This window comes from Onthophagus taurus, chromosome 7 (assembly GCF_036711975.1).
Source record: "Onthophagus taurus isolate NC chromosome 7, IU_Otau_3.0, whole genome shotgun sequence".
NCBI classification, from domain to species: Eukaryota; Metazoa; Arthropoda; class Insecta; order Coleoptera; family Scarabaeidae; genus Onthophagus; species Onthophagus taurus.
In genome coordinates, this window is record NC_091972.1 from 38,016,975 (window position 1) to 38,043,121 (window position 26,147).

Genomic DNA, 26,147 nt, shown 5'->3' on the forward strand with positions numbered 1-26,147 from the left:
AAGCTTATTTAATAAGGAATTGAACGAAAAACGGCTCGTTATATTTCAATTACTCTATATTGGTAAGGTCAGATGATACAGAAGAACTTGAACCGATCAAAGCTAGGCTTCGACTTAACCCCTTGTATCTTTTGGATAAATTGAGAAATTTTTACGTATGATATCTTAAAAGATAGCATAAAAAACAACGATTCTAATCTGATATATCGTGTTTTAATCCATTGCATGAATCGTTCATAGGCATGTTAATTGTTAAACCATCAAACATTTAACAGCAAATTTGGAATTCTTATTTTGTATCACGTGGATAGATTGAGGAGTTTTGATGATTTATATCGTCAACGAAAACCTAATTGACAAGGATTTCTATATGCTATGTTTCGCGTCATTTTTACATTTGGACCGTTTATAATCAAGGTTATACGTTATAACTAGAGCTTGCAATACCGGGATCCCGCGATCCCGAAAACCGGGACCCCGGGCAATTTTTGTCCGGTATTAAAAACCGGTATTGATGGCAAAATACCGGTATTTCGGTATTATTTTTATTTAGCACCCTCGATGGTTGGGGGCGGCCGATGTCTTCAAAAACGGCCGTGCTAGTTTGAAGATGTGCTGGAAAATGACGTAGAGGATTCTTGTTTGTTATCTATCTTCTGACCGTTCTAAGTTTACATTTTCAAGTCACATTTTTTGACGTTTCATTAAAAAAATGCTAGCCGGACGCGACCGATCGAAAACAGCCGTGTTTGTTTAAAGCTGTGCTGGAAAATGATGTTGACCAAACAGAAATTTGTTATTCATCTTATGTCCGTACTAACCTCATTTTTTCAAGTGACATTTTTTGATCAGTGTGAATACCGTCTACAAGAAATATCATTTTGCACTCTGACAAAATGTTGAAGATAACGAAGACACAAACTTTGATGACGACAATTAAATGTTCGTGTTCAATAAATTTGTCATACCTAGCCAACAATAAAATACTCTCTGCATACAACTATTTTTGGAGTTTTTACTCCATAATGGTGCTTCAGGTCAGATTGATTCGTGTAGTGTCCCACCAAGTATAACAGTAGTATGATAAGTCTGACAAACTACTAAGAGCCATTATGTTAAAGTTTCTTGCTTGAATCTGTACCTTTCCAGATAATTCCAAAGCAGGAATTCGAAAGAATTCCACAGAGCTTCAGATGATGAAGTGTAATTTCATTTTTTGACGCGGCAGTGATGTTGAACCGTTGGACCAAGTGAAAGACAAGAAAACAATAATGGTATCTAGACCTTTAACTTTATTGGTACTTTGTACAGATTCCTAATATCTTTCCATTTTTTGATTATCTTCTCAGATTCTGTATCTTATGCTTTGTTGCCAATCTAACAATATAGTAGGAATTAACCTGTTGTTAGATAGATATAATATCTATCTAGTGATTGTAATTTAGTGAGTAAACTTTTTTATAGTAATACCGGTATTAATACCGGTATCCCGGTTTTAAAAATTTTGAATACCGAATACCGGTATTGAGATTTTGGTCCGGTATTGCCAGCCCTAGTTATAACTTAAAATAGGGAAAACCGCATTGTATACTACTCCTTTTGATAACTATTGGAAACATGAAGATATTTTAATGGGTAGTATCTTAAAAGAAAGCTTATTTAATAAGGAATTAAACGAAAAACGTCTCGTTATATTTCAATTACTCTATATTGGTAAGGACGGGTGATACAAGAGAACTTGAATCGATCAAAAATAGGCTTGGACTCAACCCCTTGTAACTTTTGGATAAATTGAGAAATGTTTACGTATGATATCTTAAAAGATAGCATAAATAACAACGATTCTAATATGATTTAACTTGTTTTAATCCATTGCATGAATCATTCATAGGCATGTTAATTGTTAAACCGTCAAATATTTAACAGCAAATTTGGAGTTCTTATTTTGTATCACGTGGATAGATTGAGAAGTTTTGATGATTTATATCTTAAACGAAAACATAATTGACAAGGATTTCTATATGATATGTCTCGCGTCATTCTTACATTTGAAACGTTTATAATCAAGATTACATCTTACAACTTAAAATGGGAAAAACCGCATTGCATACCACTTCTTTTGATAACTATTGGAAACATGAAGATATTTTAATGTTTAGTATCTCAAAAAAAAGCTTACTTAATAAGGATTTGAACGAAATACGACTCGTTATGTTTCAATTACTCTATATTGGTAAGCTCAAATGATACAGAAGAACTTGAATCGATCAAAACTAAGCTTCGACTCAACCCCTTGTATCTTTTAGATAAATTGAGAAATGTTTACGTATGATATCTTAAAAGAAAGCATAAATAACAACGATTTTAATGTGATATAACTTGTTTTAATCCAGTGCATGAATCGTTCATCGGCATGTTAATTGTTAAACCATCAAATATTTAACAGCAAATTTGGAATTCTTATTTTGTATCACGTGGATAGATTGAGGAGTTTTGATGATTTATATCGTCAACGAAAACCTAATTGACAAGAATTTCTATATGATATGTCTCGCGTCATTCTTACATTTGGACCATTTATAATCAAGGTTATACGTTATAGCTTAAAATGGGGAAAACCACATTTCAAACCACTCCTTTTGATAACTATTGAAAATTTAGTTAAACTTTTCTTCTTAAACGAAAACCTAATTGAAAAGATTTTCAACGTGATATGCCTTATTCCATTCTTATATTTACAAAGATCCCAGTAAACAAGAAACCTCTGTGAAACATTTCAATTTTAATATACAGTGAATTAAATGAAACATCTTAGAACTACGTTTCATATACGTGACAGATTCGATTTTTACGAAACGTATCTAAAGATATGTATCAAATACATTTCAGTAGAAATATTTATGAAATATCATTAAAATATGTAGCAGAAACATTTCATTTGAAACATTTCGCTACAAATGTGTCTGAAACATGTCTGGAATATCTTTAGCACCGCCTGTGAACGTATGTACAAACATTAATTAATGTTTGTAAACAGAACTAACCTAAGGTAACATTCCTTCACGGTTTAATTGACAGTTCAAAAGAAAACTTCACGCTATGATTGGCATTACTAATTACTAAAAAAAACTTCACGCTATAATTAATATTTGTAAACAGAACTAACCTTACCTAACATTCCTTCACGGTTTAATTGGCATTTCAAAAGAAAACTTCACGCTATAATTAATGTTTGTAAACAAAACTAACCTTACTTAACATTCCTTCACGGTGTAATTGGCATTTCAAAAGAAAACTTCACGCTATAATTGGCATTACTAATTACTAAAGAAAACTTCACGCTATAATTAATGTTTGTAAACAGAACTAACCTTAAGTAACATTCCTTCACGGTTTAATTGGCATTTCAAAAGAAAACTTCACGCTATGATTGGCATTACTAACTACTAAAGAAAACTTCACGCTATAATTAATGTTTGTAAACAGAACTAACCTTACGTAACATTCCTTAAGGAATGTTACGTAAGCAGAAGGAATGTTACGTAAGCACGTTTGCAGATGAGACACGATAATAAAGAATATTGTTATTTTCTTTTAGTATTCTTTCTTTCGTCTACTCATACCAAATGAAAATTCTTCTGTGCGAAGAGGAAAACCATATGACGATAACATTTTTTGACCTTGACCTTATTTTCAAAGTTATATGAAGGTCACGGCCAATTTTTTAAATGACACCCTATATATTTTATTGTAAAATCTGAATCTGTAAATTAAAAAAATGTACTGTTTGGTTTTGCCAGTACAATGGCAAAACATCTTTTAAAAAAAATTGAAACTTCTTCAGAAACAATTAACTAACGTTTATAATCTAGCAAGAACAAATAAAATGTTAGAATTTTTAACATTTTCCTACCCGCTTCAATACATTGTCTTTAAATCTTAATTCTTAGAATACTATTTAAGAATGCTCAACAAAAAAATCCAGAAGAGGTACATCGGGTGACCTGGCTCAATACCTTTGGATTGCCTTTGTCAATTTGATAATAGATTAAGCATAAAAAACAAGAGTTCCTGGAACTGCTTATGTCGGCATTTTCAGAATATCGCTTTCAGAGATTTAATTGGTTGAATTGTTTTAAAATGTAACAGGTAACACTAAATTTGCATAAAAACTGCTTGGCAACAAATTCTGAATTCTTTCCATCGTTTTACATTAAGTCATTAAATCATGGATACTCTAAGTGTGGCAGAAAATTCGAAGTGATTTTTATTTATGGAGAAAGTGGCAGAAATGTTGCTAATAGTATAACTTTGTATCGAGAAGATTTTCCTGATCGAAATACGCCTTCGAGAAGTACCTTTTACAGAGTTGTGAATGATTTTACTAACACTGGAAATGTGGAATGAAGAAAAAAAACTCGGCGAGCAACTGTAACTACGGAAGAAAAGGAAATTGCGGTATTAGCTAACGTTGAGGTAAATCCTCAAGTTAGCACTCGACGACATAGGTTTGACGCCGGAATATCGAAGACCAGCATTTTAAGACTATTAAAGCGCAACAAGTATCATCCATACCACATTTCATTGCATCAACAGCTTTATGGAGGTGATTTTGAAAATCGATTAATATTTTGTCAATGGACACAAGAACGAATGCGGTTGGACGTTAATTTCTTTGGTAACGTGCTATTCTCGGATGAGTTTACTGTTAGAAACAAAGGACAAGTCAATAGACATAACATGCATTATTGGAGCGTTGAAAATGCGAGATGGTTGCGTGATGTAGAACATCATCGACCTTGGTCGGTTAATGTTGGTGTGGCATAATTGGTGATAAATTGATCGGTCTATACTTTATTGATGGTATGCTGAATGGGGAGAAGTACCAAAATTTTTAGATGACGTCTTACCAACCTGACTTGTAGATTTGAGCAGGGAAGAAAGACAAAATATGTGGATGCAAAATGTTGGGAGTCCAGTACATTTTTCACATATTGCACGTGAAGCTTTAGATCGGGATTATGCTGGGCGACGGATTGGAAGAGGAGGTCCAATTTCCTGGTCTGCCAGATCACTTGATTTAACACCTCTTGATTTTTTTTGTGGGGCGTCGTTAAGGATAATGTTTATCGTGAAGAACCGACTACGCCAGAAAACATGAAAAAGCGGATAAGACTTGAAGCGGATACTCTTATACTTACTTTATTTGTCCTAATCAATGAGAAAACAGAATCGTAGAAATTATTGATTGATAATTATGAAATTTGGCACAGTAGGCGTAAGTAATAAGTATAGCACTTCTATTATTAGTTTTCCTACCTTAAGGTATGATTTTGTTGCAGCATCCACCGTCTGCGCCCCGGGTGGTATGCTCAGAAATGCTTCCTCAGCATATGCATGTGTTCTGATGAAGCATGTATGAGCATGTTGTCTGGGATGCAGATGCTAAAGGCCAACAAAATTATATCTTCAAGTTTTCTGAAACGTCAACGAAACCTTTCAGAAATTATTTTTAAATGTTTATGATACATACTAGTAATGTAATGTAAACGTAAACAAAACATTTCAGAAATAATTCAAAACCGTTATTGAAACATTTTAGTAATCTACCGTAATTGTCAACTGTATGTTGCAGAAACATTTCAATAGAAACGTTTCAATGAAACATAAAAAGGGCCGGACATTAGCAGTTTCAGACACGTTTCACCTATGTTTCAGAAATATGTCGAAGAAATATTTCATGTTTCAATAATATGTATCAGAAATGTTTCTGAAACGCAAATTTGTTTACTGGGATGTTAATCAGATTACATGCAATTGCTTAAAATGATAGAAAATCGCATTCTCCATCACTGCTTTTAATAACCGTTGTGAAAATTAAGATATTTCAATGGGTAATACCTTAAACAAACCGTAATTAATAAGGAATTCAATGAAATATTACTATGTATTTTGTGTAATATCTTTAAAGAAAATCGTACCAATGTAGAGTTATTGAAATATAATGTGTCGTATTTCGTTGAATTCATTAAGTTTCCAAATTTCGTGTTAAATATTTGTAGCTCTACGAATTTACATGATAATGAACGATTCATGTAATGGATTAAAATGCGTTATATCACATCACAATCGTTGTTATTTATGGAGTTATTACTTTGTATGACGTGGATAGATTGACGAGTATTCATGATTAATATTTTAAACGAAAACTTAATTGACAAGGTTTGACGTGAAATATAAGATGGAACGCGGCATCCATTCTTATATTCAAAATATGTAATAAGGTTACTCGTTATAGCTTACAATAGCGAAAATCGCTATTATCTTTTATAGAGAACTTAATGAATAAGGAATTCAACGAAATACGACATCACGAAAGTACATTGGTAAGGTAAGGTTACACAAAAGAGCTTGAATCAATCAAAATTAAGCTTGGACTCCACCTCTTGTATCTTTTGGATAAATTCAGATATTTTCATCAATATGTTAAAGCAAGACATAAATAACAACGACTTTAATGTCGTATAACTTGCTTTAATTGGTTGAGTGGTAAACATTTAACACCAAGTTAAAAGTTTTTATTTTGTGTCATATGGATAGATTAAAAAGTTTTGATGATTTATTTCGTTATTTTAATACTTTTCTTTCTAATTTAGTAATTTAGTGATTTTTTAAGTGGGTTACAGTTGTTTGTGACATATATAAATTAATGAATAAGTATCGTACGACAAAAATTTAGATTTTTCTTGTATTTAATCTGGTGTAACACACTACACTGTCAACCTGAATAAGGTAAAGCCCGTTAATCCGTGTGGTGCCGGTTCTAAACGTGTGGCAGTATTTACATTTTTAGTTTGTTTTTTATTCTTATTTTCACTGATGCTTGCACACACATTTCAAATATAAAAATTATAGACATAAAAAGTAACAACCTCATATATCTTTCGAACAAATTACAATATTTTCTTGTTTGTAAATAATATAAAGAATATTTTGCTTGTCTTGGTAATTAATGATACAATTACTTAATTATTGTGAGATTAAATCTTGGTATAGAACGTGAATAAATAACCCAGCTAATAATAATAAGAACAGTCTGGTTATTTCATTTTTGTCTTCCAACACTGAAAATCTTATTATCTAGGCGAACGCGATGCACCCAACAAAAGACGAAAATAAGAGGTGAAAAAGAAAATGCAATTTACGACGCTGGAAACAGAAGGAACCGTCCGAGATCGGAAATTTTCTTCGAAATGAAAGGCGAAGGAAACCACGTCCAAGTCAATTAATTATGCAGAACCGATAGAAAATTTAAAAAGGTAGAACCTTGCAACGAACTTACGACGAACCGTATCTAAACTCTAAACAAACAAGAAGAACAAAATGGGAGAGGAAATTCCCGACACTTTACAATTTCACTGTTTGAAGTTAAACCTGTGGATAGAAAAAAAAAGAGTAAAAATCTCTCTTTAATCATTGATAGAGTAACGCTCTTTGAAACTCGCCACATTAACCTTTCATTAAAAAAGAATCGAACGAAAAGTCTGTGATCAATTTTAATTCGGGTTTAATTTAAATCTTTTCAAAGTTTGTTTTAAAAGAATCTTAAAAACAACCCCTTCTACCCCACTGGTTACTTTGCTAATCTCGCCGTTCCAGATCGATCTCAATAACGCTTTGAAAAATTTTAAACTTTCCCTTCAAAAGACAAACTCGGCGAAGTTCGATTACTTAGCGGCTTCTTTAAAGTTTGTACCGATTAATTGAGGGCTAATTTTTGCGGCCATAAATCAGGCGCGGGTGCGAATTAAAAGTACGCCGGACCAAAAGCGAATTTGAATGGACCAGGGCTACAAAAGCTCTCCGACCAAACAGCTCACCCATTGTTCTTTGGTCGTTCGATGTCCACGAGTTGGAGCTTATCGAAATTTTCGAGCCGTTTGTCCCTGCAAATTGTTTGCAAAAGCTACTCGGGCTTTATTATCGCCTGGCAAAAGCTCCGGTTCTGACGCGTCGACATAATAGAGTGCGCAAACTTTGATCTCTGATGCGGCACTGTTTTATAGAACGGTAGACCGGGTTTTACCTGAACACGTTTTGTGTATTTTTGGCTTTCACCGATTTAAAATATTTATTAAAATTTGTACTGAATCTTTTAATGTTTATATCATAGATTTATTGAGTCGTGTTAAAACTGAAATTATTTTTAGAATTTAACAATTAAACATTAAACGTGTTACACGTCCCTCTGATAAATGAGGATTATCACGAGCAAGCTTAACATTTTCAAGCAGGGAGTCTCTTCCCACGGGAACCATTATCCCAACTATATTCAGCACCTCCCGGCAGTAGAAGCAGCCGTTCTTGGCAAAGGCTCATCATGTTAATTCGTATTCCAAGCTTACACCGCACATCTTTCAGGGAACCGTTTGCCTATGAAAGTCCGCATCGTGCTTTTGGAAGCGAACTTAGTTTCGAAATAAGACCACGTAAAGTAACTAATCTCAATTTTGGAATTGACTTTTGAAGGTAAAACAATAAACTTTATCCATACTCTGTGTTTGAAATACGAGATAAATTTTTTGAATAGAGAAAAGCAGTTTCAGTTACACGCTCGGAGTGCCTAAAAGGGCGAAAGTAACAAAACGAAGCAGTTTTCCTGAAGGCATTAGCGACCGTTTCCCTTTTATATAGAGTACAACGAGACGTGTCTATTTCAAAGAGCCCCCTTTTTGGCTTACTACACATTTTACGTCCCACTTTTCTTCGCAACTGCAGCTCCAATTCCACTACGGATCCATTCGTTCTAATATATTTCTCGGCCTAGCTCGGCAAAAATTCTCATATCTCATATATTTATTTTTTTGCTCGCTTTGGGTTAGGCGCGCGACGCTGCGTATGACACCTGACGCCTGAAACGCGCCTGAAATTCAATTTCATGTTCGTGAAAAACTTGACCTACCGGTGCGAGCCACTGATTCGCTCTCAAAATAAACCAGACCGACTGTCACTCTGAAATTTCAACCTTTTTATCAAATTTATGTATATTTTTTTAAATCTTTATTATATAGCTTATATTAAGATCAATATTGCGTATGTAGGTAAATGATCGCCTCTTGGGAGCAAAGATGAATCCTAATTACGTTTAATAGGGATCTAATTAATATCCCTTAATCGGAGAAGGGGAGACTAACGGTCGGTATAATTAACACGGTAAGGGGAATTGTGGCGACCTATATCAAGTCTTTGGAGTGTCTAGAGGTGGGTATACCGTTTTATCTAATAGCAACAAGTAAAATAAATGTTACCGGAACGTATCTCATAGTACAAGGTGGTTCGGTGGTTGTTGAAGCGAACCGGGTTAGCCCTTTAAGATTCCCTTAACCACCACACCTCCCAAGGGTACAACTTGAATCGTAGCTTTAATAGATCAAAGACAGTTCGGGCTAATAATGTTGGTATACTTGTGAACTTGAAACCACGCCTACTTGATGTCGTCCTTTGTATTTGTAGCCTGCCTTAATGTAACGTTCATGAAATGATACAAGCTACATTAATTAGCGTCTAAAAGGAATAGGGAAAAAGGTGTAAAGGAAATGAGGTTAAAAAAAATTGTTTTTCAGAAAAATGTTAAATCTCGCTTGTTTGAAGTCGTGGTTTCTTAAAGGTTAAAGAAAAATATTTTTCTCTGAAATAAGAATTGAAATATTCTGGGGTTATTAAATAGTATTAGAGAAACATATAAAGCAGATTTATAATAATTATGAAATAAACCAGTAAAATACAGTTATTATTATTATTACAGTTTTTTCACTTTACTAAATAAAATAATTATGTTTAATATTTTTTGTAATTCGCGACGGTAATGAAAGCTATTACAGTACTCAAACGGGTGCTGTAATGACACTCTTTACAGCATCCGATGCTGTAATGAGATTTTAGTAACATTTTATGGAATCAGTTTAAGTTGGTGACATTGGGTCATTAATTTTTCTAGTTGTCAATGTGACAATGTTTGTCTATAGATGTTTAAACACGTTCTTAACATCGAATACAAGGTCTACAATGATGAGGGCATTGAACTCTGAGCAATTTCTCTTATTTTGGGAGGTGTATATGAAACATTTTTATCAGGTGAATACGTTTTGTGTTTTGACAGTTTCTATTTGTCATTCAAATTTCTATTTTCAAGTGTTACGTTGTTACCAACTGCTACATACCTATTTCCCTACATTGCCAAAATTTATTTTATTTTTGAGAAAAAAAAGGATAAAAACGCGAATTACAAAAAATAGCATAAAAAACACGTTTCATAAGACTTAAAGCACTCATTCATTAAAAAACTCGTGGCTTCGCCACTCGTGTTTCAACTTGAATTCGTGCATTTCAAGCGTGTCTTACGAAACTTGTTTTGTAATATACTATTTTAACAGTTAATACAGGGTGTCTCAGCGAGACCGGTCATTAGACGTTTCTGTGGTTCTGGCCAAAATAGAAAATTGAGAATTCATACTTAAGTATTATCAATTACGTTCTCTTCGTCTAAAATATTTTCAGATTTCTAGCACTTCCGGTTATACCGGAAGTCGCCACCTACTTTATTATTTTAAATGGAACACCCTGTATATTTTTGGATTTGTCTGTTTTGAAGGTTTATAAATAACTTTACTTTTTGCAATTTGATTCGGCCGTTCTCGAGTTATTCGATTTTTTCTAGAAAAATCTGCTCCAGCGGACATTTGTTCAAAAAATCATAGAACACTCGATTTTTGAGATATCAATTTGGGATTCAGAACATGCTTAAACAACATGATGGAGTATGTTTTGGTGCCAAGAACGGCTGTCTAGATCGTTTGGTCACTTTACTATGACACGTTAACTTTTCGAAATTTGGAACTACCATAACTTCATTTTTTTAAATAGCACCCCCCATATTTTATTACTTAGTCGTCTTCGGCGTCTCATTTTACATCTTTTATACTCCATATGTCCTATGCCTAACATTAATAGTTTGAGAAATAATTAGGGTTTTTTGAAAAATGCTCACATATCATATCGATATTAACCTAGTGTGCCATGGAAAACAAATGTTTAATGACTTATTGACAAACGTCAAAGTCTGATTTACGTTGTTTGATGCTTGTGAGTCTGAAACCAGATAAAATGGATATTAATAACGTAAATAATGTTTATACAAATAAAGAAATCCATAATTTATTTTTTGTGCACGAAAAGTGCGACAAAGTTCTTAGTAGAACTTGCAGAATGTTTAATGAAAATTATCCGCATTTACCTCCGATGACAAAAGATAAACTTAGAAGAATAGAAGCAAATTTTTTGCATTTTGGACGAATTAATCACGTGTTAAACTGACCAAAAATTTTAGTAGATAATGCAACGGAAGAAGTGAATGCCTTGGCTTATTTCGAGCCCAGTCCCAACACCTCAATTCGAGCTGCCAAAGAAGATCTAGGAATCATACTACGAACTTTGTCGCGCTTTTTATGCATAAAAAATAAATTAAGAATTTCTTGATTTGTGTAAATAGTACTTTCGTTATTGTTATCGATTTTCACTCTTTTCAGTACTAATATTAAGGGACATTACAGATAATTATTTGCTCACATGCATCAAGTGAGGTAAACAAGTGAGTCTTTGACAAGAACTCATTGAGAAGGCTTGTTTTTCATGGCACACTAGGTAAAGTGACCAAACGTTCTAGACAGCCGTTCTCGGCACCAAAACATACTCCATCATGTTGTTTAAGCATATTCTGAATCCTAAATTGATATCCCAAAAATCGAGTGTTCTCTGATTTTTTGAACAAATGTCTGCTAGAGCAGATTTTTCTAGAAAAATTCGAATAACTCGAGAACGGCCGAATCAAATTGCAAAAAGTAAAGTTATTTATAAACCCTGAAAACAGACAAATCCAAATATGTAAAAATATACAGGGTGTTCCATTTAAAAAAATAAAGTAGGTGGCGACTTCCGGTATAACCGGAAGTGCAAGAAATCTGAAAATATTTTAGTCGAAGAGATCGTAATTGATAATACTTAAGTCTGAATTCTCAAATTTTTATTTTCGCCAGAACCCCAGAAACGTCTAATGACCGGTCTCGCTGAGACACCCTGTATAGTGACTTAGGTCGTCCTTCATAGACACGTGTCTAACATCATTTGTCTAGGGCGTCGACCATGTTTTCTTAGACGTCTTCTTTCAGCTTTCTTCATTATTGTCTTGGTTGAGTTTTGCATGCATTGTGTTGTTATATACTTCTATAAACTTGTGTTGCAAATTCTATAGAAATGCCTTAATGTTTGTATGTAGACGATCTGAAGTCTTTTATCCGTTTTGTCAGTTCCGTTTAGATTCTTTTGGGTCATGATGTGTGGAGGAGTCTCGATTAATCTATAATGCCAGACCAGTAGCTGGAATTTGTTCAGATTGGGATAGACGTAATTTTTTGAGTAGGTCAATTTTTTAAAGTTTGAATTATAAATAAATAATAAAGTAAATTCTTTGACTTGACAATAAAAAGAAAAACACCTAACTTAAATTTTAACATAGGGTGATTCAAAAAACCGCTGACAGATTTCTAGAGTAGATACTACATGAAAAATTAAGATGAATAGTCTTAATATACATAGCGAATCAAAGTTTCTTTAAAATTAAAGATTATCTGCTATAAAAAGCAATTGTTGAAAAATATTGTCTACGCCATTGCTCTCTACGCGTGTAAAGTGATCAATTATCTATCGATTGGTCTCTTACAAAACTTTGATCAAAGCAATTTGTTAATTCAATCAAAAACTGTTGCTGTAATCAAAAATTTGTAAGAGACCAATTGATAGATAATTGATCACTTTACACGAAAATACTGCCCGTTTGGTAAAATTAGCAGTGGAGTTGAAAATATTTTTAAAAAAGAACTTTTTATTGCAGATAATGTTTAATGTTAAAGAAACTTTGACCCGCTATATCTCGTTAAGGAGGCATTTGCGACCCCATGTGTATTAAGACTTTTCATCTTAATTTTTAATGTATTACCTGCCCTAGAAATCTGTCAGCGGTTTTTTGAATCACCCTGTACAGAAAAGCTGCAACAAAAACTATCATACTATGGGACTGATACCACACTATTACACATAAACTAGCCTCATACAGATTTTATATCAACAGACTTTTTACATACCCTCTAGATATAAATAATATAACAACAGAAATCTTTCGTCTTTTAATGAAGTTATTAAAAGACTTGTAAAAATTAACAATTTTCCAAATAACATGATTGTTATGTGCAGTAACATTCAATACAATTTTTTATGGGACAGGGCTGATTCACTTACCGACCATTGATTAACCACGCTGTTAATTGTTCTTTTCTTCACTAGCTAGACTTTTGATTAATCGGTACAGCCTTTCTTCAAGTCGCACACTTTGTTTTCACTCGTTTCGGTTTTAAATACGGTTCTCATCTATCTTCACGACACACGATATCTTAAAATTCTCGTTCGACGGTATGGTCTGGACCAAAGTTAAAATCACACTGTCACCAAAAATTTAGACCAACTTCCCCAAAAAAAAAGAACTGGTTCGCCCCCACCCTCAATCAATGGAACGAACCGAAACCAAATAATAACGAATAACGAAAATAAACAATAATAAGAAACTAATAATGTGATGCGTGAACAATGATAAACAACCTTTATACAACAAAACCCGTAAAGAAAAAAAATATATATACATCTCTTCCATACAGTAATTTGAACTGCACATACAATTGGTAAATTACTAAAAACTGACAATATCAACACCGGTTACAAGAATAAAAATAACATTCTCAATAAATTAGCGAACTATAAAATAAAATAAGAACAAAGTAATTCCAGCAGTGTATACACCTTGAAATGCCATAATTGCAACAACATTAATGTAGGACAAACAGGCAGAAAACTAAATAAAAGTATAACGGAACTCAAATCTAAAAGCAACTCAAATGTTTTTAAACATGCAACGGAAACCGGACATAACATCGATTTTAAAAATTATAACCTATACACAAATGCAATAAAAACTACAGAATGGATCTATTAGAACAACCAAAAATTTTAAAATAGTCTCAGGACTCTAAATATAACAAATCATCAAATCAACAACATTGAGTATCCTCTGTTTTCTTTTTTAAGCTTCTAACATATAAATTTTAATTTATTAATTTTATTATAAAGTCGTTCATTTATTTTAATTACAACCTGCAGGTTGTAATTGAAATAATACATGTATTTAAAACCAGTTTTCTCATTCTTTACATTGTACGAGTATTTATTTTTCACATTTACCTCGTGGAAATATTATTTTATAACGGAAGTAAAGAGTTTTTTTTGTTTTTTTGATTATACTTTATTATTTATTTTTAATTTTATGAATAATTGGTATATAGGGGGATTTTGTTTAATGTAGGATTAATTATTCTAAAGTTGATAATACTTTCGAATATTTTTCCAATCATAAGTGTTAAGGTGTTTTGTACGGTAGCTTTGTAGGAGAGAGTTTAACCACTCTGGGTTAGAGATTATTATGATTGTGTCCTTTTTTCACAATTTCAATTTTATATGCAAAAGTTAAACATGTTACGGATTATATTATGCAATTCTTAGATATGTTCAAAGTAACTTTTTGGTTATAAGATCAGACCCTGGGCATGAATGTTTTCTTTTAGATATTTGTCGTATTCTTCGTTACCTCCGGTATTTGATTATGATTGTGTCTGCACATGTTCAGAAATCTTGTGTTCCACTCGTATATAAATTGTTGGTGTTAATCATAGTAATCGCAATTTGGTTTGGGAGTAAAAGCATTTTGGAAACGTTGCGCAAGTATGTCGCATTATTGATGATCTGTTCTATATTCTATATTGTTATGATATATTGTTGGAATATCGCCGGTCTTCTTGTATTTTGTTACTTTCTTGATTTTTTTGCCAATATGTTTTTCCGCAGTCCATTTCGATTTCCTTACATATTTTCAGCCATTGAGCCAAGTTCTAGAAATCTTGTAAAGTCTGTCAAGTTTGTGTTGATTGGAACTAATTTGGAGCTCTGTATAAAAGTTGTTAAGTTTTCGATTACTTCTTCTATGTTGGTTTTAAGTAGATTATATTTTGATGTTTTACTTTGCGTTGAAAGTGTTTGATTGATGAAGATTTTGAACTTAATTGCTAATTGATATGAACATAGATTGCCGTGAGGTTTATGTCTTTTACAATTTCGATGTTATTATCCGTGTGGTACATCCGGAGCGATGCTGGCAACATCAAAAATGTGGGATTTATACATCTTTTTATACAATTGGAGTTGTTCAGGAACGACTGCAGTTGGTGCAATGCTCTGTTGAAAATATTTTGTCCGAGGAGGGAATGAGGATGTATATACACAAGGAAGTTATAAATAAGTTTTGAATTGAATGATATGGTGGAATGGAGACATTAATTGAGACATCTATTAATGAATTTACAATTTGCTTTGGCCAGATGGAACGTCGTTTAATGTCATGTAGTTTACAATCTTCTTCTCCGTTGTTTTAGTTTTTTAAATTATTTTATCTATTATTTATCTATTATTGAAAACTGAGGAAGAGTTCATTTAATTTTCACCTTATTTCAATTAACTCTTGCCTGTTGGAGTTTTTAGGTTTATTGAGTTCGTACATATAGGTATCTATCATATAACCATGCGTTCGGTTGGGTTGGGTTGAAATAGGCTTGTGTATTCTGGAAATCTTTGTCATTGTGCCTTCAATTTCTTCAGTTTTTTGTTCGTTGATTTGATTATTATTTCGTTTATTTCGCTATTTATTATTATTATTATTTCGTTTTCAATAACTCTAAGTTTGGCCATAATATCTTTAAATTTAGCCCCATTTCTGAAAGTTCTATCATGAATGTATTACAGTGCGTAAGGTCGAATGCTGTTGGTGCGGATGGTATTGGAATTCATTTTATTAAACTGGCTTGTCCTGTAATTTTATGTCATATAGTAAACATAATTAATACTTGTCTACTGGAGGGTGTTTTTCCTTCACTATGGAAAAGACCGATTGTCATTCCGGTACCTAAAGTGTCTAATCCTATTGATTATACTTCCTTGAGGCCCATAAGTATATTGTGTTCCTTGTCCAAGGTCTTGGAAAAGATTGTTAACAGCCAGCTGATAGACTTCCTGGACTTCGAGCGCATAATTCTTGTAAACCAGTCTGGCTTCAGGAAGGGACATGGATGTGAGTCTGATCTGAATAACATATAGTTGATGACATTGTCATAGCTACTGACCCTGTTAGGATTGCTGGACTTTTCGAAGGCATTCGATACACTTAATCATAATTTATTACTGAATTTATTACCATTCTTAAACATATTGGTGCCGACCCTGTTGCGCTGGATTTCTTCTTCAATTACCTTAAAGGTAGTATTCAATCTGTCTGTGTTGACGGTAACGTCTCGGGACCTTTGGAGATCTAGTCTGGGGTGCCGCAGGGCTCGGTATTGGGACCCACCCTGTTTAATATTTATACTATAAATTTTTAAATTTTTGTTGATTTTTGTCCTTCCCTGAAAGCCATTTTGAAGAAGGACTTAATGAGTTCAAGCGTGATCTGTTTAGTATTGTCAGTGGGGCTCGGGAATACTGTCTAAGAATTAATGAAAGGAAAACTCAAATGATCCTATTTGGTCCTACTAAATTGAAAAAAATCTTTATCGACAGATAAATGGGAAATGTGCCTCTTCCTCTGAGTGGGTCTGTTAGGAACCTTGGCCTGGTTATTGATGAGTCACTAAACTTTAGGGAACATGTTAATATGCTGTTGAAGCGGGCTTATGGCTCTCTGAGATTGATTTTCAGTAATCGACATTGCCTTGATAATTCTGTTAAAAAACTCTTGTGTGACTCTCTCGTCTTATCACATTTTAATTATTGTGATAACATTTTTGGTTCATTTATTGACTCCCGCCATCAACAGAAAATTCAAAAGCTCCAGAATTCCTGTGTCCGGCTGATCTTTGGGTTAAGAAAGTATGATCATCTCTCTTTTGCTTTTAAGAAACTTAAATGGATGAATATGAAGTCGCATCGGTATGTTCACAAAGCATGTTTTTATTATAAGATTATTACAGAGCGGAACTCCTCTTATCTATTCAACAGAATTAACTTTAGAACGGACGTACACAATGACTCCTCCTTCCCATTGGTTGGAATTTTTTAAGAAATGCTTCTCACATCAAATTACATCTGTTTATAATAATCTTCCTAAACATTTAGTGGGTCTACCCTTGAACCGATTTAAGAAATCTTTACGGGACTGGGTTTTGGGTGTGTGACTGGGCTCGTGCTTGGTGGCCTCTAGGGATAAGATTCTTGTATGATATCATTTGGACACTCTATAGTATAGTATGTGTGGCTAACTATTGTGCATGTTCGACATTAGCCTATGGCGGTGCTCAGTTGTCATTGAATTTTTTTAGTTTATTATTGTTTTTGATTTGGGTTTTAGTGGTAGAACAGGTGTTACCTGAACTCCGCCTAAATTCAGGCTTTAATGTATTTTATTTTACTTAGGCATGTACTTATCATTTTCTTTACCTTTGTATAGGTATAATATTTTTTTATATTTTCTTTGTACTTGATGAAGCCTGAATAAAGTTATTATTATTATTATAGAAGGAATTCCTTCTATTAGTTAGAAGAACTTCTGTATTTGAAAACTAGGCAGACCACATGCTAGGCAGGTTTCTGGTAGTGAGGTATTGCGTTTCGTTGTGTTGTGGTTGTCCTTGCGTCAAGTGACTAACGCAGTTTTCTGTGGTATGTGTAAAAACTGATTATTTTGAACAAGGTATAGGTGCTGGGAAAGTGCATGCTCAAGATATGATTATACAAAAAGTATAAGCTCTCTTTGACAAGACGCATAAAAGTATTATGATACGTTTAGAGCAATATTTTTCCCCAATATGAAATTACTAAGTGATTCTGTAACTCTCAGGTTCGATATTGAATACAGGGTGACTGGTACATAAACGTATTTATTGAAATGCAGTGTTATAGAGCTCATTTGCAATTGATTAAGCCAAATATGCCTTCAATAGTTTAGGAATTATTTCAATTTTTTGGTTTTTGTACATTTTCAATATATACTCCTACAAATATTGGAATTTAGAGTTTAATAATAGTTTTTTTTTGGCAACATGTTGACTTCTCTGGATATACTACACTCTCATACACATTTTAAGTTGAAAAATATTTTAAATATTTCGTTTGTTTAAAAATACAGGGAAAAATTGTTTCGTGACTTAAGTTAATTTTTAAACTATTTTTTTATGAGCGTCCATTTCAAAATTTCAATAATACATTTGGCGTACAAATTATGTTAAAATATTCTCTGTTTTATAACCTTTCAAATGAGATATTTACCAAGGCTAAATGTCTTTCCAATTCTACGATTTTTATTTGTGGTTTTTGTAGGCTAATTTTGATTAAAATTAATTATTATTATTATTAATGATGTAGTCGTTATTAGTTTTATTTTGACCATTGATATCGAAAATTTAACACGTTTTTTTTGCTATGGACTAGTTTTTTCGGAGAAGTTTCGTTTAGATCTTTCATGTTTACGTTTCCCGAGCGACTCTTCCAGTTCGCTCATTGATTTTGTGGTGCTGTCCCAACACTTGAGGGGTGTAACCTCAAGTAGTCGTCTAATTGGTAAATAATTTATATCTTATTAATTAATCGATCGCAAAGAAAATATCTACAACTATTGTTATCACGTAATTGTTATATGGTAGTTTACTTGTTTGTTCGAAACAAATATAAACAAGCTTCCCAATCTTGAGGTTGTAATCAATCAATTCCGCCAATATTATGTGCAAGTTTGACCACAACTGTGCTAACTAAGGATGCATGTTTACAGCTTACAACAATTATTTAACAACTATACCGCCTCAAATAGAGTTATTAGATTCAAAATTTAATTAAAACGGTTTTATTTCATATTGATAAAGTCGTCTGTGATTGTAATATTGACAGTTTGTTTATATTTCTAACCTTTCTATCTTGGTCGATAAAACCATCAAAAATTTCTGTTTTCTCCAAAAATTAATTTCAAAATTTTTTGTAATGTACCCGAACGAAGTAGCCCATATCAGTAAGACAATAATCGACTTGTTAATACTCGATGTTACGTTAATAACAATTAGTAAATTGAGTTCGGAGATAATCGATCGCGATCATATCAGTGTGATGAATGAGCGAACTGTGGATTTCCAAGAACTCAGAGATAGAGTTTACGACAAATATCCTGCATTGTATCTTTCAAACGATTACAAAATCTTCTGGGGGTATTCCAAAGATTATTTTATAGAAATCAACGATACAATAACATACGCCGCTGCTGTAAGGTGCATGACGAGTGGGATCTTTTTCATTTTGTTAAACGATTTCGAGGATACCTGGGAAGATAATTTATCGTTCCTTTTGGATTTAGACAGAAAAGAAGAGGAAGTACGAATTGAACGGGAACGAGACATTTATGATGTTAAAATTATTAGGAAAGGCGAAGAAAAAATTGTAAGCCACGAATCCACCGAGACGACAACAACTAAAGAACCAAGAAAAATTCGGACGGAATCGGAAATATTAGCTTACGCTATGAGAAACGAACCAGAACCATTTTGTTACATCACCGATCGTTACCTAGGGAAAACCTTAATAAGCGACATGCAGAAAGGTATTGTAATTAATTTTCCCTGCGGATAAATGCGGCACACGTTTATTATTAAGATAAACTCAGTACGTGTTTGCGCTAAAACGGCATAATACTACATTCAACCAACACAACACTCTACATCACAGAGTGCTTTAACTAAATTGCCGTGTTAGTTATTCCTGCATCTTACGTAAACCACGGTTTAGATAAAGATATTACTGCAATTTGCAAATGCGAACTCAAAGAGATTACATAAACAACTACATATATAATAATTGTTTAATTGTAATTGTAGGTTATCCGAGGTTTAAGATAAAACTTAGACTTTTGCCCGATGTTCAATTTGAAAAACGTGCTTCTAAAGATGCAAAAGGAAAGCAAGCGAAACCTAATAAAAAGAAGAAATAGAAATAATCGAAAAAAAATTTAATGTTGAATGTTTGTATAAAATTGTAATAGTAACATGGAAACACATTTTGTGGTTAAATGTAATTAATGTCCTTCCATTATACTTTAAAAATTAGATTCTCGTACATTTAATCTCTTCCGGTCGTCGTTTTTTATTTCTACTGACATTGACAAAGTTCTAAGCGAAACTGCCCTCTAAACCGAGTGGTTTTGTATGTAACCGTCGCCCTCCTAAACGATCCGAGCAAAAAGCCAGAAAAAAATCCGGCTTCTGTGTAACTCAACTGCAAAACTGACCCCCTTCCCGGATAATTAGGGGTGCCGGCAGATCAATGACTGTGTCGATGGTGAATTATTGATTGGCAAAGCCGTCGAAGTGGAACGCTTTCAAAATGACCGTTTCATCCCCAGCACAATAACCCTTTGTGACTTTATTAAACGCAGATGAAAGGTTAAAAATTCTTTTCAAAGCTGCTTCTTACTGCTCCTGTCGCTACGATCTCGCACATGTTGTAGGTAATCTCACTTCAAAGAGTAGAAAATTGCTTTTCTTTAACGCTATAGGCACTTGGATCGTTTATACACCTTTCTTGTAAATGAAAAACTTTTTTAAATATATAGCTTGTAAATATTGAAATATTAAAGTTGTATTAAAAAAATCGAAACTCTATTAAATTTACTATAAAATGAATTTTACTTCGTCTTGATATCTCAATTAGTTTTTGAGATATGATACTTTCTAAATTAGCAAATTTATCCCGTCTTGAAGGTATGATATGGAAAGATGAATTAAAAAAATTATAACTTCGAATTTTGTAGAAATAATGAAACGATTTTCTACACATTAAATCTTAGTTCGATTTACTTTAGAATGGTTCTTATCTCATGAAGATATCTCAATTCGTTCTTGAGATACGCATCCATAAATTGCAATTTAATCGATATGACCTCAATACCGCTGGGTTGAAATAGGAAAATTTTATCATCGGGATTTATAGAAACGAAGGAATTATTTTTATGGTGTAGAAACTATATTAAATTTGTTATAAAATCAACGTTATTTCGTTTTGATATCTCATTTACTTTTTGAGAAATGATTTTTCCAAAATTTGCAAATATAAACTTATTCCGTCATGAGTGGATGATATACAGAGATGAATTAAAAAAATCATAACGTTGAAATTTGTAGAAATAAAGAAACGATTTTCAACACAATCATTCTTAGTTAAGTTTACTTTAAAATTGTTCTTATCTTATGGTGATATCTCAACTCAATCATGGGATACAATCCCATAAATTGCGATTTAATCAATATAACCTTAATATCGCAAAGTTGAATTAAAATAATCGTATCATCGGAATTTAGAGAAACTAACGAATTATTTTTGTGGTGTAGAAACTATGTTAAATTTGTTATAAAATGAACGTTATTGCGTTTTGATATCTCAATTACTTTTTAAGATATGATTTTTCCAAAATTAGCAAATATAAACTTATCCCATCATGAATGGATGATATGCAGAGATGAATTAAAAAAGTCATAACGTTGAAATTTGTGGAAATAAAGAAACGATTTTCAGCACATTTATTCTTAATTAAGTTTACTTTAAAATGGTTCTTATCTCATGGTGATATCTCAATTAATTCATGAGATACAATCCCATAAATTGCGATTTAATCAACATAACCTTAATATCGCAAAGTTGAATTAAAATAACGTATCATCGGAATTTAGAGAAACTAACGAATTATTTTTGTGGTGTAGAAACTATGTTAAATTTGCTATAAAATGAACGTAATTTCGTCTTGATATCTCATTTACTTTTTAAGATATGATTTTTCCAAAATTAGCAAATATAAACTTATCCCATCATGAATGGATGATATACAGAGAGGAATTAAAAAAAATCATAACGTTGAAATTTGTAGAAATAAAGAAACGATTTTCAACTCATTCATTCTTAGTTAAGTTTACTTTAAAATGATTCTTATCTCATGGTCACATCTCAATTCATTCATCAGATGTAATCCCATAAATTTCGATTTAATCAATATAACCTTAATATAGAAAAGTTGAATTAGAATAATCGTATTATCGGGACTGACAAAAACTAACGAATTCTTCTTGTGGTGTAGAAACTATATTAAATTTGCTATAAAATGAACGTTATTGCGTTTTGATATCTCAATTACTTTTTAAGATATAATTTTTCCAAAATTAGCAAATATAGACTTATCCCGTCATGAATGGATGATATACAGAGATGAATTAAAAAAATCATAACGTTGAAATTTGTAGAAATAAAGAAACGATTTTCAACACATTTATTCTTAGTTAAGTTTACTTTAAAATAGTTCTTATTTCATGGTGATATCTCAATTCATTCATGAGATACAATCCCATAAATTGCGATTTAATCAACGTAACCTTAATACCGCAGAGTTGAATTAGAATAATCGTATCAGCGGGATTTACAGAAACTAAAGAATTATTTTTGTGGTGCAGAAACTATATTAAATTTGCTATTAAATGAACGTTATTTCGTTTTGATATCTCATTTACTTTTTGAGATATAATTTTTCAAAATTAGCAAATATAATCTTATCCCGTCATGAATAGATGATATACAAAGATGAATTAAAAAAATCATAACGTTGAAATTTGTAGAAATAAAGAAACGATTTTCAACACATTCATTCTTAGTTAAGTTTACTTTAAAATAATTCTTATCTCATGTTGATGTCTGAATTCGTTCCTGAGGTACAATCACATAAATTGCGATTTATTTAATATAACCGTCGGCATTTATAGAAACGAAGGAATTATTTTTGGAGTGATGAAACTATATTAAATTTACTATAAAGCGAATTTTATTTCATTTTGATATATATATATATACATATATCTATTAGTATTTGATAAATGACCAGCAATTGATTTGATGATATGGTTCTTAAACAAAGATGCGATTGAGCTGCTTCTTCTCGACCTATTACTAGTTTATGACGATAGCGAATGAAAACACATTTTATTCGAACATGTTCTAATGAAAATAATGGTCGTTTCATGGTTCAGTTTCCAATTGTCGCACGAATTAAAATTTTCCTATGCAGCAGGAATTTAAAACTTGAATCGCTCGAGAGAAACGAGAACTTTAAAATCGAATATCGACAATTCATTAACGATTACATGAAACTGAGGCACATGTTTTCAATGTTTTCAAATTTAAACATTCATAATTTTTGTTTGCCTCATCACGGCGTTTTTCGTGAATATTCATATAGTTCGACGACAACACTTGAGTTGTTTTTAACGATTCTCACTCAACCTTATTCGAGCTTTCGCTTAATGATTCTTTAAACACTAAAGCTTTAAACTGAACTCGGAGATGTACTTTTGTGGTGAAGTTTTCGCGTGTGGCCTCGAAAAAAATTTATAGGAACATAAATTTCAGTATTTCGAATTAATCCCAGTTTAATTAATTAATATTTCAGGTAATCGCTACTTAGCAATCCCTCGGTAAAGTTTTGATTGTGTATCACCGCAAAGATGTAGGCCGACAATGAAAAACGATTATTGATTGTGAGAATGTGAATTAGTAATGGCAATTTGCTAGCATGAATATTTAATACTGGAAATTGCAATAAATCCGCAAGTTGTATTTACGTAAAGCTCAACACAGTTCAACCCGACGGACATAGGTAGAAATTAGCATATTTTTTTATATTTGCCTAGCAATAAATTCTTCCCCTGAAGCCTCACGATTGTCTGATATGATGATATCAATCTTCTCGGGTGATCAGATAGCTGCAAATAAGAGACATATAAAATATGATTTTTGAGTTCGTAATTCAATGAATTTGGCCAGGAAAATGTAATAAGGCTTCCATTCTGGTTATTGTAATGAAGAAGGGCAGTGTGTAGTTTTAAAATCATAGCAACGAGGTTTGTTGAAAATTAATAACCATTTAAGGCACACTAAATCTGTATTAAATTTGCTTTAAAATGATCTTTAGTTTAGAATCATATCTCAATTCGTTCCTGAGATAGAATTTTTTACATTTCTCATCATAAAATTCATAACAATTAAATGCGCAGTGTTGAGTTAAAAAAATCATAAAAATGAAATTTATTGGAAATTAATCCAACAAACGTTGAAAAGAAGATATAATAATAATGATAAACTTTATTGTGCACCAAAATTATAATGTAGTATTGGTCACAAACGGCGGGTTTCAGACTTTATCTGTTTCAACCAACCTTTTAAAGAAATTAAAATAAACTAAAATAATATAAAAATAAAAAGATAATAATAATAAAGAATTAATAATAAATCATTAATCTACCCACGATATCAAAAGTTATTATCAAGTGTTAGGACAAGCACTTCACATTATTCACACGCTGCAAAGGTATATTTCCCAATTTTAGATCAAAATTAACCTGAACACTCTCTACAGAACTTCCAAAGCATATCCACATAGATTTGACAGGGTTAATCTTCAATTGATAGAAATTAGCAATCTTATGGATAATTTGTAAATTTCTATTTAAATTTGTCCCCACATCATGACTCTCGCCACGACGAAATAATTGGTATATTTGAATGTCATCAGCATACATATTAATATTAGAACAGGGCAAGTTGGCAGTGAAACTAGGAGTATAGAGTGCAAAGAGAAGCGATCCCTGGACGGAACCCTGCGGAACACCTGAACCAACAATAACTTCTTGCGATTCCCGATCACCAACTGTTAAGTAGTTTTGTATGAGTGCCACGGTACCACGACCCAGTCCCAACAACCCCATTATACGACAAAGCAATGTATAATCAATGGTGTCAAATGCCTTAGAAAAATCCAGGAGTACCACCGCTGTAAACATACCTTTGTCAGCAGCACCCAAAACATCATCAATGAGTCTTAGCATAGCTGGAGTGCAACTATGATCAGCCCGAAAACCAGATTACTGATCTGGTAACAAGTTGTTCTGTTCAATATAAGGGATTAATTGATTTTTCATTACTTTTTCCAAGATTTTAGACATAGTTGGCAAAATACTGATCGGACGCAAATCCCCATAATCAACTGGATTCTTTTTCTTTCGTAATGGAAACACAACAGCCCGTTTCCATTGATCAGGAAAAATATTTTCAACCAAACAAGAATTTAATATGTGTGTCAAATACGGTACAATAACAGGGCAATACATCCGAAGCATACTAATACCAACCAAGTCAGTCCCCATTGAAGAAGAGCTTATCGCTGAAATAACTTCCATAACTTCAGACGTGGTAACAGTACGAAATGAAAACATATTACAAGTGATATTCAATGGCCCATCGTAATATCGTCAAGGATATCTTGAACGCTATGAACAAAAAAACTATTTATGCCATCAGGATTCTGCAACTGTGTGGGTAATTGCCTGTTATTATGAGTCATAGAATTAATTTGCAAATGTTTCTAACCTCCCCATCTCTGCTTAGAATCGCGTTTGGTCGAAATGTATTTGAAATAAGCTCTCTTTTCATTTTTAATAGCGTTAGTAGTAAAATTTCGCAAGTCCTTGTAATAGTTCCAATGTGAAGCAATACCTGTCCTTCTGAATTTTGACTTGCTCAGTCTCTTAGGCGCATCATAAACTTAATATTATCCGTTAGCCTAGGAGCACTAGGCTTTGTGAACTTGCATAAACGTAAAGGAGCATGAACGTCAAAAATATTAATTATTTGTTGAGTAAAAAAGCAAACTTTGTCATTTATATACTGCATATACAATATTTTGTTGAAGGCTATATTACTTAAGTCAGATTTGAACGATAATTGATCAATATACTTTAGTGATCCGACCAGTTTATATGCAGGCTATGTCATTGGGTTGCTCAGCTTACAGTCACAGTACACTAAATCGTGATCAGAAAAATCACAAGGCAACACACCACTGCAATCTGTCATAGACACGTCTAACATAAAAA

The 26,147-nt window shown here is 32.6% G+C and overlaps 2 protein-coding genes across 3 annotated transcripts in view; both read left to right on the plus strand.

The window, feature by feature from the left end:
- Positions 1-26,147, plus strand: part of LOC111416400 (uncharacterized) — a 168,706-nt gene that overhangs the window by 68,649 nt on the left and 73,910 nt on the right. The window lies entirely within an intron of this gene.
- Positions 19,094-20,285, plus strand: LOC111416399 (uncharacterized). Its single transcript, XM_023048404.2, has 2 exons — positions 19,094-19,783; positions 20,058-20,285. The coding sequence occupies exons 1-2, from the start codon at positions 19,174-19,176 to the stop codon at positions 20,168-20,170; spliced, it is 723 nt and encodes a 240-aa protein (XP_022904172.1). The 5' UTR covers positions 19,094-19,173; the 3' UTR covers positions 20,171-20,285.

Coding starts and splice junctions, on each gene's coding strand:
- LOC111416399 (XM_023048404.2), top strand. CDS start 19,174: ATGTACCCGAACGAAGTAGCCCATATCAGTAAGACAATAATCGACTTG. Junction 19,784..20,057: donor AATAAGCGACATGCAGAAAG/GTATTGTAATTA, acceptor TTGTAATTGTAG/GTTATCCGAGGTTTAAGATA.